At 33.4% G+C, this 13650-nt stretch overlaps 2 protein-coding genes across 2 annotated transcripts; both read right to left on the reverse strand.

The window, feature by feature from the left end:
* Positions 1–2127: 2127 nt before the first annotated feature.
* LOC123723085 (dynein axonemal intermediate chain 2-like) lies at positions 2128–3201 on the reverse strand. The gene is made up of 3 exons (XM_045685633.1): positions 2987–3201; positions 2443–2590; positions 2128–2325 (listed from the first exon to the last, which is right to left on the reverse strand). The coding sequence occupies exons 1-3, from the start codon at positions 3199–3201 to the stop codon at positions 2128–2130; spliced, it is 561 nt and encodes a 186-aa protein (XP_045541589.1).
* A 303-nt stretch (positions 3202–3504) lies between these two features.
* LOC123723086 (meiosis-specific with OB domain-containing protein-like) lies at positions 3505–11621 on the reverse strand. Its single transcript, XM_045685634.1, has 7 exons — positions 11519–11621; positions 11252–11332; positions 11055–11148; positions 10600–10766; positions 4380–4539; positions 4049–4151; positions 3505–3663 (listed from the first exon to the last, which is right to left on the reverse strand). The coding sequence occupies exons 1-7, from the start codon at positions 11529–11531 to the stop codon at positions 3505–3507; spliced, it is 777 nt and encodes a 258-aa protein (XP_045541590.1). The 5' UTR covers positions 11532–11621.
* Between the last annotated feature and the right edge of the window lie 2029 nt (positions 11622–13650).

A 13650-nucleotide genomic window follows, 5' to 3' on the forward strand; every position in this document is an offset into this window, starting at 1 on the left:
AGGAAATTTCTATTCTGAATTTTTCATTTATCTATTGCTCAGTTTTGGACTTGTGGTTTGATTTTAATACAAGGTCAAATATTTTACAGTCTACTGTTTATTTTAACGGAATTCAAATGAAATTTTTAAGAGAAACTTTTACAGAATTTTTAATATCTCCATCCTTTATAGTTTATTGTGATTTTCTTGTGGTTTTAGAGTTTAAGAGTTTGTGGTTTTGTTGAGAGAATGTATTATTGTTTTTTATTATTGGTGTTTTGTTGATAACTTTAAATATTTGGGTTTTCTGTACTTGTCTGTTGTTATGATGTATATTCTGAGATTAAGGGGGTGTGTTGATTTGGTAATCTCAGAATATACCTATACATACTCCTTTGATAATTCTGACCTACTTGGCTTTTTATGTAGTATGTTTAAATTATTTTAAACTAGCTTTTTCCCGCGACTTCGTCTGCGCGGAATAAAAAATAGAAAACGGGGTAAAAATTATCCTATGTCCGTTTCCTAGTTCTAAGCTACCTGCCCACCAATTTTCAGTCAAATCGATTCAGCCGTTTTTGAGTTATAAATGGTGTAACTAACACGACTTTCTTTTATATATATAGATAAGGAATGTCAGTATTATTTTCTTAAGATTGACGTATGTTATAATAAATTAATTCCGTTTATATTCTCAAATCAGTAAGTTGTATAGTAATCAAAAATAACTGTTTAACTTTTATATACATATTTAATAATGATCCTGTTTCAACTAAATTATATCCAATATGTTTGAGTAAGAATAAATATTTTCCGAATCAGTCTATAAATGTATATTTGGTTTGAGAGTGATCCCATCATCAACATCCACCATTTCAAGATTGCCGATGTCATTTTAAAGCAGTCTCAATGATAACTAAATGATGACTTTTCGAGAACATATTTTTTTGTTAATAAAACTTTTAAAAACCAACAGCGGCCATTTTGTTCTATACGGACCTCTCACTCATCCATTAAAGAGTGATTGTTGACAAGCCAGCGTTCGGAACCGTACGATAATTATCGTACACATACGATAATTTTGTGCCTACATACGATGTACGATAGCATATTATTATCGTACGCAGATTGTACGATAATTTCTATCATGATGCAAAATTTGAGAATTTATATTATTTCACTCATGCGTTGATAGTCTAAACCGCAGTAGCATGATTTTATTTTGTCCAATAAAATCTTGAGAAAATACCGGGAAATACAAGTTCTTTATTCCTATTGGTCCTTACGATCCGCTTTACTAAGTTTCACCACTGCCAATACTGTAACTTTATCCAGCGCCTGCTGTACACGCTTTCTTATTGGTTAGTATAGCATCTACCAATGCGAACAAGAGAATATAAGTTCGATAATTCGATATTTCGATTATGTTCACACTTCATATGTATCGTATATTTTGTGTAGAAAAGTTGGCAGTTATTTCGTTATATTATTATGATTATATGTCCGTATTCGCTCTGACAAACGGAATTATTCAAATTAAGTGAAGAAAGAAGTAATTTTCTAGAGCAGCAAAATTTTGATCATACACTCGGAGTGATTGTACGATAATTTCGATCCATGTACGATAATTTTACGCCCCTGGTACGATAGTCAGTCCACTTCAAGTTGCTAACGCTGCTGCGCTTCGGCTCGGGTAGACATTTGTCGGAACTCTTTGCAATGACAGGCTTTCCGCACTCGTAATGAAATATACTAAAATGAATTCATACTTGTCTCTTATACTAATGTGTACATTCTATAAATGTATAGTCAAATTACTATTTTAAACAAGTGTCGCCACATAAGTGTGAAATTAGTATGTATCATTTTGGTATGGTTAACTGTTAACGATTAACTTTAACTTGCGTTAAATTTTCGAGAATTTAACGCTTTAACGATTAACGAAGTTAATTTTTTAATTAACGAATTAACGATTAACGAAGTTAACTTTTCGATTAACTGTGCCCACCTGTGATTAAATATAATAAGACCGATGAATCACTTAGGATAACATTTAGAGTTAGATTTAGATAAATGAGAGGTTACTAGACTGCAGTTGCTTATCAAGATATTGAGAGCGTTGCTAAATGAGTAAGGATTACCTATGTCCTATATATAAGAGAACTGCAGTGATCTAGTATTGAGTACTTCGATGTCTGCGTGCGCGACCGCGAGCTTGGCGCCCCCGTCCGCCTGCCACGACAGCGAGCGCACAGGCCGCCGCGCTCCCGGCTCGCGGTATACATTCACAGTGTGACAGCTGCTCCTTTCCACCGGCGGTATTGATGGCAATTCCGAATAATATATCTGATACATATCTACCGCATTGTTTTGTACTATGTTATGCTCCATACTCTAAAATATGACGAGAATTGTATATATGCAGAAGAAACCGTTAGAGTTCTAATTGTAATGTTTACTAACATGTCCGAGGTGCATAACAGCATGAATGTATGCGTCGTCCTTTTCTATCTTACGCCGATATCGTTGTGTGGCTTCAGGGTCATTCATGTTTATATCCTTAGGCCAGCCACTTTCGACATGGTTTATACCTGAACTTGTATACTCCGCTCTAAAAGTTACCAACAATACCAAGTATCTTACTAATATTAAAAATGCGAATGTTTAGATGGATGGACAGGTGTTTGAAAGTATCTCTGAAACGGCTCAACGGATCTTTATGAAATTTGGCATAGTCTTTAATAAGACAGTCTTTTGTCATAAGAACATAGTCTGGAAGAACACATAGGCTACTTATTACGTTTTTTTTTAATTCCACGCGGGCGATAGCTAGTTATATTATAAAGTTAATTTGTAACGAATTAATTGTGAGACTATTAACAAATTTGAATTACTTGTAAGTTACAATTATATCATTATTCCTTTCGTCATTTTTTTATAAAATATCGAAAATTTTAATTGGGGCTTTATAACAATTATGTTACAATTACACATACAAATACATTACCTTGTTAAATTAACCCAGTTTTCGGACATATTCGGAGCATTTTGTACGGCGACATGTACAGGATTGCGTAGTATATAATTTTTATACTGACTAGGATTGCATGGAATACTGACACACATTTCAGGGCCATAATCTTCGAATAAAGTTTGTTTTCCAAACTCTTTTCTCTTCCTTGTATATTCATAAGTGATTTCATTTTTTTCTGGTTTCTCCATAATTTTCGATGTTATTTAATCAATACCGTTGCTACTGTAGGTACTACCTTTTTATTTCTTACTCCTTCTTTATTCTGATCATTAAATTGGTTTGTACGAATAGAAAAAAAATGTATGTGTTTTTGCAAAAGCTAAATATGTTCACTTTTATGAATGTATGAATCTTTGAAAAGGAGCAATAAAATAACTTTAGTAAGTAATTTTTTTATTTATGTCTATGTTTAGACAATAACGAAAAGGTTTTCGTCATTAATTAGCCTACATTAGAGTTTATTAAGGAATCAATGAATGGCAACATTAAATTTAGTAAAGTGGTATAGGGTCGGCAGGGTTGGCTTTGCGCAGAGAGAGCACGATGAGGCGCGGCGGCGTGGCGGCCAACTTGGCGCAGCACTGCTCCAGCAGCAGGCGCCAGCGGACAGCTGCCCGTTCTTCTGACGACATCGCTTTTAACTGTTGCGTCTATTAAAGGAACTTACAACTTTATTATATCCACAGATCTCTATAATTACATGGACAGGCTACAAGCCGTGGTATTTTGTGCTTGTTGATTTTCGCCATTTTGGCACTGATCATAGAGGTTGTATGTATTTAATTGTCAATAACATTAACGGTATCATTTAAGGCGGAAGAAAGTTAAAGAATTTATTTTCAAGCGGCGATCATTTTCATTTGTATAGAGATCAGTGATTAAACCTTATTGTGTTAAAGTTATAAAACTACAAAGTATCCGTTTATTCACCTGCTATTTACACTTTGCTTGAAATAATAATCTTAGCAACAGACTAAAGCTGTTATATAAATTTCCAGATTCTTATTAAAGTATAATTGATTTCCCAATACTCACCGTGTAACCTAACGTGTTCTGTAAAATATTTGCTGGAAGACAAGCGGTCAGTTCCCCGGTGTGATCGGCGAAGCGCACTCTTAACTCTTCACAGTTATTGTCCCTAAATTGATTGACGAAAATTTTAAATAATACAAAACTGACTCGAAATTGGGTACAATGAAGCGGACTTATATTTACATACGCTCGAATAACGGGTAATACTCCTGCTATGTTCGTCTAATAAAAATACCGTTGACGTCTAAATTCTTTGTATAACCATCGGCTGTCGGTTCAGTTAATTATTTGAAAATATTTTTGTAACGACAATACGGAGAATAAATAAAATTACGTAGAGTTAATCAGATCGTCTAAGTCGAGATGTGTGAGTAGAGCATGAAGCGAGGCACAGAAGGGCGCGCCGTCAGCGAGGCGGTCGCGCACCTGCTCCACGGTTGCGGCGCACGCGCGCTGCCCGCTCCACTCCGACCACGCGGCCGCCTCACCACCCGCTGAAAGTACTTACATGCAGCTCCAAAAAATATAACAATATCATGACAGTACGACCGCAATTCTCTGTATGAAATCCAGCATTCATAAAAACCAGTTTATCGGCTTGTACAGTCAGCTTCATAAATATAGTGGCAGTCAAGATATCCAAATATATAGGAACACCTAAGGTGATCAATTATATAAGTACAACCAAAGTTATCAAATTAATTGAAGCATCCACTCTGCTCAAAAACACCGGAGCGTTCACATCGTCATATATATGAGTACATTCAAAGTGCCCATAATTATAGTTACAGACATAGCGTCAATAGTAACGAAGCATCGAAAGTATGCAAAAATATCGTAACATTTGACAAAATTGAACTCTATCTCTATTCACTTAAGATACACTTTGAAATATACTACTTCTGTTAAATTCATTTGACGCTTTGTATCAACATAATAGGTTGTCCAAAAAGTTCGTTCCGATTTTCAATAGGTATCTTAGAATAGACCCGAATATATTATAGGTACAATTATTGAAAACATATGACATGTTTACATAACACATACATACTGAAAAGCTTAACTTCAGCCATATTTTGACAAATGGTAGGACACGATTCGTTCTTTTCTATCAGTTTTATAAAAACTGATTGACTTAATTTTTGCCGAAAAACATAAGACTTTTTGCTATAAAATCGAACAAATATAATTTAAAAGACGTATGCCAAAACTTAAGGGCCTTTAAAATTTCCTTTAAAAATGGGCACGAACTTATCGGACAACCCAACATTTTTCTTCTTATTATTATAACGCTTAAAATTTATAAATTTACGATACATGACAGATACCAAATCTACCTATCTATATATATAAAAGAAAGTCGTGTTAGTTACACTGTTTATAACTCAAGTTCGGTCGAACTGATTTAGCTGAAAATTGATGGGGAGGTAGCTTAGAACTAGGAGACGGACATAGGAACTTTTTATCTTGTGAGCATTTTTTTTATTCCGCGCGGACGAAGTCGCGGGTAAAAGCTAGTAAGTAATATCAAATTTTATTCTGTCACAATATGTGCTAGTTTCAGTGTTTTACTATTTTCGCCGCAGTACGTAAGTTTAATGGTTCGAATCCCAGGCTTACAAGGTTTTCATTTTTCAATATTATCGATCACATCGATATAGATCTTTTTTTAATGAAAAGGAAAAATCTGGTAATGTACTTAGAATATGTTTTTTTCTTAACAAAAACAATTTTAAATTTTTATTTTTGGGGTATTAAATATTTAAATAAAATTAATAACGGTTAGGTTAAGCCATCTCGGGATAAAGCGAGTAGGCGTAGAGTGTTTTCACTTGTCATTGCGGTCATTGAAATTGAATTCTACTCGTATATCCATATCCTTGAAATACACTTTGAAAGTATACAACTTCTGTTGAATTAATTGACAATTTGTATCAAAATGTTTTTCTCTTACTGTTAGGTACCTTCAGTCCGGTTGCACTAGAATTTTCCAAGCATAGATTTATTACACGTCTTTGATGTCGCCAGTGACATAGTCCGCGCGGAATTTAATGACGAAACTTACAATAATAAACGTGAACAATAAAAAAACATGCTAATGACGTCTCGGTTAAAAAAAGGGACAAGGAATATTGTGGTTCCTTAATTTTTAAAGATGTCGAATAGTAACCAATAATTGTTGCGAAAAAGTTCAAGTTTATATAACGCTTTGATAATAAAATTAAATACCTTAAAAATGTAAAAATAAGTTTGGGATTCGAATCGCCAAAACTGCGTATTACAGCGAGCAGTTAAACCGTAAGGCCAAACTGGCATATATGGTGACAAATTAAAATTTGATATTGCTTATCTATCTCGTACCTATCTGTCATGCGGGACGTAAACTTGAAGTAAATAGCAAAAAAATGTTTTGATATAAAATGTCAAATGAATTAACAGAAGTAGTATATTTCAAAGTGTATCTTAAGTAAATAGAGATAGAGTTCAATTTTGTCAAATGTTACGATATTTTTGCATACTTTCGATGCTTCGTTACTATTGACGCTCTGTCTGTAACTATAATTATGGGCACTTTGAATGTACTCATATATATGAAGATGTGAACGCTCCGGTGTTTTTGAGCAGAGTAGATGCTTCAATTAATTTGATAACTTTGGTTGTACTTATATAATTGATCACCTTAGGTGTTCCTATATATTTGGATATCTCGACTGCCACTATATTTATGAAGCTGACTGTACAACCAAAGTTATCAAATTAATTGAAGCATCCACTCTGCTCAAAAACATCGGAGCGTTCACATCGTCATATATATGAGTACATTCAAAGTGCCCATAATTATAGTAACAGACATAACGTCAATAGTAACGAAGCATCGAAATTATGCAAAAATATCGTAACATTTGACAAAATTGAACTCTATCTCTATTCACTTAAGATACACTTTGAAATATACTACTTCTGTTAAATTCATTTGACGCTTTGTATCAACATAATAGGTTGTCCAAAAAGTTCGTTCCGATTTTCAATAGGTATCTTAGAATAGACCCGAATATATTATAGGTACAATTATTGAAAACATATGACATGTTTACATAACACATACATACTGAAAAGCTTAACTTCAGCCATATTTTGACAAATGGTAGGACACGATTCGTTCTTTTCTATCAGTTTTATAAAAACTGATTGACTTAATTTTTGCCGAAATACATAAGACTTTTTGCTATAAAATCGAACAAATATAATTTAAAAGACGTAGGTATGCCAAAACTTTAGGGCCTTTAAAATTTCCCTTAAAAATGGGCACGAACTTATCGGACAACCCAACATTTTTCTTCTTATTATTATAACGCTTAAAATTTATAAATTTACGATACATGACAGATACCTAATCTACCTATCTATATATATAAAAGAAAGTCGTGTTAGTTACACTGTTTATAACTCAAGTTCGGTCGAACTGATTTAGCTGAAAATTGATGGGGAGGTAGCTTAGAACTAGGAGACGGACATAGGAACTTTTTATCTTGTGAGCATTTTTTTTATTCCGCGCGGACGAAGTCGCGGGTAAAAGCTAGTAAGTAATATCAAATTTTATTCTGTCACAATATGTACTAGTTTCAGTGTTTTACTATTTTCGCCGCAGTACGTAAGTTTAATGGTTCGAATCCCAGGCTTACAAGGTTTTCATTTTTCAATATTATCAATATATGTATAGAGCTTGATTTATTTTTAATGAAAAGGAAAAATCTAGTAATTTACTTAGAATAATGTTTTTTACTTAAGAAAAACAATTTAAAATTTTTAATTTTGGGGTATTAAATATTTAAATAAAATTAATAACGATTAGGTTCGGCCATCTATACAACTTCTGTTAAATTAATTGACAATTTGTATCAAAATATTTTTCTCTTCCTGTTAGGTATCTTCAGTCCGGTTGCAGTAGAATTTTCCAGGCATAGATTTATTACACGTATTCGATGTCGCCAGTGACAGTCCGCGCGGAATTTAATGACGAAACTTACAATAATAAACGTGAACAATAAAAAAAACATGCTAATGACGTCTCCCAAATAATTGTTGCGAAAAAGTTCAATTTTATATAACGCTTTGATAATAAAATTAAAAACCTTAAAAATAAGTTTGGGATTCGAATCGCCAAAACTGCGTATTACAGCGAGCAGTTAAACCGTAAGGCCAAACTGGCATATATGGTGACAAATTAAAATTTGATATTGCTTATCTATCTCGTACCTATCTGTCATGCGGGACGTAAACTTGAAGTAAATAGCAAAAAAATGTTTTGATATAAAATGTCAAATGAATTAACAGAAGTAGTATATTTCAAAGTGTATCTTAAGTAAATAGAGATAGAGTTCAATTTTGTCAAATGTTACGATATTTTTGCATACTTTCGATGCTTCGTTACTATTGACGCTCTGTCTGTAACTATAATTATGGGCACTTTGAATGTACTCATATATATGAAGATGTGAACGCTCCGGTGTTTTTGAGCAGAGTAGATGCTTCAATTAATTTGATAACTTTGGTTGTACTTATATAATTGATCACCTTAGGTGTTCCTATATATTTGGATATCTCGACTGCCACTATATTTATGAAGCTGACTGTACAACCAAAGTTATCAAATTAATTGAAGCATCCACTCTGCTCAAAAACATCGGAGCGTTCACATCGTCATATATATGAGTACATTCAAAGTGCCCATAATTATAGTAACAGACATAACGTCAATAGTAACGAAGCATCGAAATTATGCAAAAATATCGTAACATTTGACAAAATTGAACTCTATCTCTATTCACTTAAGATACACTTTGAAATATACTACTTCTGTTAAATTCATTTGACGCTTTGTATCAACATAATAGGTTGTCCAAAAAGTTCGTTCCGATTTTCAATAGGTATCTTAGAATAGACCCGAATATATTATAGGTACAATTATTGAAAACATATGACATGTTTACATAACACATACATACTGAAAAGCTTAACTTCAGCCATATTTTGACAAATGGTAGGACACGATTCGTTCTTTTCTATCAGTTTTATAAAAACTGATTGACTTAATTTTTGCCGAAATACATAAGACTTTTTGCTATAAAATCGAACAAATATAATTTAAAAGACGTAGGTATGCCAAAACTTTAGGGCCTTTAAAATTTCCCTTAAAAATGGGCACGAACTTATCGGACAACCCAACATTTTTCTTCTTATTATTATAACGCTTAAAATTTATAAATTTACGATACATGACAGATACCTAATCTACCTATCTATATATATAAAAGAAAGTCGTGTTAGTTACACTGTTTATAACTCAAGTTCGGTCGAACTGATTTAGCTGAAAATTGATGGGGAGGTAGCTTAGAACTAGGAGACGGACATAGGAACTTTTTATCTTGTGAGCATTTTTTTTATTCCGCGCGGACGAAGTCGCGGGTAAAAGCTAGTAAGTAATATCAAATTTTATTCTGTCACAATATGTACTAGTTTCAGTGTTTTACTATTTTCGCCGCAGTACGTAAGTTTAATGGTTCGAATCCCAGGCTTACAAGGTTTTCATTTTTCAATATTATCAATATATGTATAGAGCTTGATTTATTTTTAATGAAAAGGAAAAATCTAGTAATTTACTTAGAATAATGTTTTTTACTTAAGAAAAACAATTTAAAATTTTTAATTTTGGGGTATTAAATATTTAAATAAAATTAATAACGATTAGGTTCGGCCATCTATACAACTTCTGTTAAATTAATTGACAATTTGTATCAAAATATTTTTCTCTTCCTGTTAGGTATCTTCAGTCCGGTTGCAGTAGAATTTTCCAGGCATAGATTTATTACACGTATTCGATGTCGCCAGTGACAGTCCGCGCGGAATTTAATGACGAAACTTACAATAATAAACGTGAACAATAAAAAAAACATGCTAATGACGTCTCCCAAATAATTGTTGCGAAAAAGTTCAATTTTATATAACGCTTTGATAATAAAATTAAAAACCTTAAAAATAAGTTTGGGATTCGAATCGCCAAAACTGCGTATTACAGCGAGCAGTTAAACCGTAAGGCCAAACTGGCATATATGGTGACAAATTAAAATTTGATATTGCTTATCTATCTCGTACCTATCTGTCATGCGGGACGTAAACTTGAAGTAAATAGCAAAAAAATGTTTTGATATAAAATGTCAAATGAATTTAACAGAAGTAGTATATTTCAAAGTGTATCTTAAGTGAATAGAGATAGAGTTCAATTTTGTCTAATGTTACGATATTTTTGCATACTTTCGATGCTTCGTTACTATTGACGCTATGTCTGTTACTATAATTATGGGCACTTTGAATGTACTCATATATATGACGATGTGAACGCTCCGATGTTTTTGAGCAGAGTGGATGCTTCAATTAATTTGATAACTTTGGTTGTACTTATATAATTGATCACTTTAGGTGTTCCTATATATTTGGATATCTTGACTGCCACTATATTTATGAAGCTGACTGTACGAAGATACTGTATCATGTACCAGCTCGGTCTTGTATATAGAGTCTGAGCGCCTCAGCGTCAGAAGTGTGCGGCTGATGCGTGACGACGCTGCGCCCGCACACCTGCGTCCGCGCGCCACGACCGCGCCACGACACGCGCGCGTCCGCGATAAACAACACGCTTCCTAATGGACGCCATTCCTCCGCCCTAGTACATTTTAAAAACATTTAAAAGACGGTTTTAGTGGTCATCCGTTGTACTTATAACAATAATTTTATGTGCTTTATAGCAGGGATAGAAAGTTAAATGTGAAGACTTCGTCAAATAATTAAACAGACGAAACATTTAAACATAAATAACACATACTAAACATGTACTTTACGCCGCTTCTTACAGACAACTATTATTATTACATTTTAATTTCAATTCACTCAGGAAACGTGCTTTGCTTATAAAACAATTACACAAAATTCCTTTTCATGACGCAACATTCACCTTTGAATAGTATCGGTATCAAACATCTCCAAATAGAGAGAAGCGGGCGTTGTGTTGTCCACTATTTCTACAGCACGTACCGGCATTTCCACACCTTATGCAATACAATAAATTATGTTTATTACGAAATTGTTTTTTATGTAGCAAAAGAATTAAAAAAAAAAAAAGATTTAATAATAATATGCAAACAATGATACCGAGTTTAGTTTTTATCATCTTCACAGGTTGCACAGATTTCACAACAACTAACAAGTCTACATAAATATTTCCATTTCCTTCTGTAATTAAAGATACATTAAATTAAAAAAATATATATGGAGTATACAATCTATATAAAAGATAGATTAGATTGACAAGTTCATTGGTCAGAACTATGATACGATAGAAGTGGTTTTCCTCGGCATACCGACCCACATCCTCTAGTAGTAAAAGAAAACAACAAAAAAGAAAGCAAAATATCTTACTAGTAAAGTTCATTACTTCAGCGAGACCACAGTAGCCCGCTGATGATTTACTCGGAATATGGAGCAGCGGTAAATACGCACCATATGTATCGCCACTGAAAGTACTCACGTCGAAGGATCCTTCGTTGATAGATAGGTAAAATGGAGATGATACCTCGAGGAATAAAATGATATGTAATAAAAATATTTCGTTTTTTCTCTCTTATATTAAGATCTAAGACGTACTTTCATTTTATTAATTAGACAAATTCTGATACGGTTTGAAATAACAAATTGAGTGATATAAACTTTTTAAGATAAGGTTGTAAGAGGATTTTTACCTGTGGTTGAAAGGTTTCATTTGCCACACTTTTGACGCAAATTTTTGGCGAATAAATTTCAACTGCAACAAACTTTCGTTTCAACACTTTTGTATAAATAAAAAAGGAATATTTTGAAATTGTTAAGGTTATTACCGACATCTCCAACGATGAATCTATTATAAAAAGTCGTTACAAAGTAATCTGAACCCCACACATCGACATTTATTGTATCAATTTGGGAATCCCTTATAGTGAAAGACATCACACCTCGTGATTGGCTACTTTTCTCTTTGGGACTAAAGGTTCTTGGACATTTTTTAGCTATAATTATGCCAATCACTAAAGCATTCTTAATGTTTATGTTTAAATTATTTAAACAAACTTTTTGTACTCCCGTCATGGTAAGAAATCGAAAACCAAACAGAAAGTAACAGAAATAACAGAATGTTAAAAAACTTCGGTTCCCGCCAATTTCATTTTTTTTATGCAATGGAATATTAGTTGAGATTATTTGTCATTAATGATGTATCATCCTAGTTAAAAAAAAATGGATCTAATTATATTAGTGCTGAAGTTAGTACCTATTTAATAATTTTACAAGACATTTATAAATTATTACAAGAATTTAAAGTAAAAGTTCTTTTATCCTGACAGATATACATGTTTTGCAAATTTCGTTGCATAACGGAGCGGATATGATAATTGATAACTTAAAGTCAATGTCAAAATCAGGCCTGTGACACCTTTAGCCTTTAGTTCCTCCGTTTACGCAAAGCGCTAGTGTGCTGGCTGCTGATTGGTCGACCGCCATCTTGGATCGCCATACCGTCGTTTCAATTTTGACATTGTCAAAATCAAGTAGTTGAGTATTTATCGAGTGAAAATTACGGTATTATTTTGTGTATTTCTCGCTATTTTAAGCTTGAGTTAAGTTACAAATTAAACGTAGTTTTTCCTTCATATATCATCGATTAACCGACTATTGTTTTCGCCATGGATTTGCGAAAATGCTGTGTTGGGAACTGCTCATCTACAAACAGAACACATCGCCTTTTCTATCTTCCAAAGGACGATAATTTAAGACAGTTGTGGCTGTCTTTCTTGATCCCCACTAACATAGAGCTCAGTGGTTTATCTAAAGAACAGCTGTTGGCGGAACGTGTTTGTCAAAAGCAGTTTGATCGGTATCAATTTGATAATACGGGAAACCGTCTCCGCAGTGGCTACCCTTGCTTGTTTACTGCAAAAGAAATATTTTATGGAAGTCCCCTAAGCTCCACTGGTAAGCAGAAGATTTGCATTTATTTAATTTTGATAGATAAGAGGTATAGGCCTTTCAGCATCTTATTGTATAGTCAGTGGTCCCACTGCTGGCGAGGAAGCGACAAACCGTCAACTATTCACGCTCAAAAAACGTATAATAAGATGTAGATCCCACATAAATAAAATAGATGTATATAGTATATATAGCATATAGTATATTAACAGCTACTTTCTGGATGTTCACAGGGCTATAAGTTTATCGCCTCTTATATCTACTTGCTCATTGCTGGGGGTGGGACCACAGCCTTTCTATGCTAGATAAGATCATCATTCTGATATCTACACTGATAGTGTAATTTGTGGTCAGAATCCAGTGCTTCTAATAACTAACCTAAAATGTTTCAGTTGGTGACCACATAAGCGACCACAATTACTGTTTACCAATTGCACCTGAAAGTGACATTGAGGAAGCTACTGCTCTCAGAGTTGATGGTTGGTATTGTAGCATTGAAAGATTAATATAATTATTTGTATTTATCAATTTGAAATGGATTCAGAATATGTTTA

Source organism: Papilio machaon, chromosome W, assembly GCF_912999745.1.
Source record: "Papilio machaon chromosome W, ilPapMach1.1, whole genome shotgun sequence".
Taxonomy (NCBI): Eukaryota; Metazoa; Arthropoda; class Insecta; order Lepidoptera; family Papilionidae; genus Papilio; species Papilio machaon.

Coding starts and splice junctions, on each gene's coding strand:
- LOC123723085 (XM_045685633.1), bottom strand. CDS start 3,201: ATGGAGAAACCAGAAAAAAATGAAATCACTTATGAATATACAAGGAAG. Junction 2,591..2,986: donor AACTGGGTTAATTTAACAAG/GTAATGTATTTG, acceptor GGTAACTTTTAG/AGCGGAGTATACAAGTTCAG. Junction 2,326..2,442: donor CTGTTATGCACCTCGGACAT/GTTAGTAAACAT, acceptor GATATGTATCAG/ATATATTATTCGGAATTGCC.
- LOC123723086 (XM_045685634.1), bottom strand. Junction 11,149..11,251: donor GATGATAAAAACTAAACTCG/GTATCATTGTTT, acceptor GTATTGCATAAG/GTGTGGAAATGCCGGTACGT. Junction 10,767..11,054: donor GATACCGATACTATTCAAAG/GTGAATGTTGCG, acceptor AAAATGTACTAG/GGCGGAGGAATGGCGTCCAT.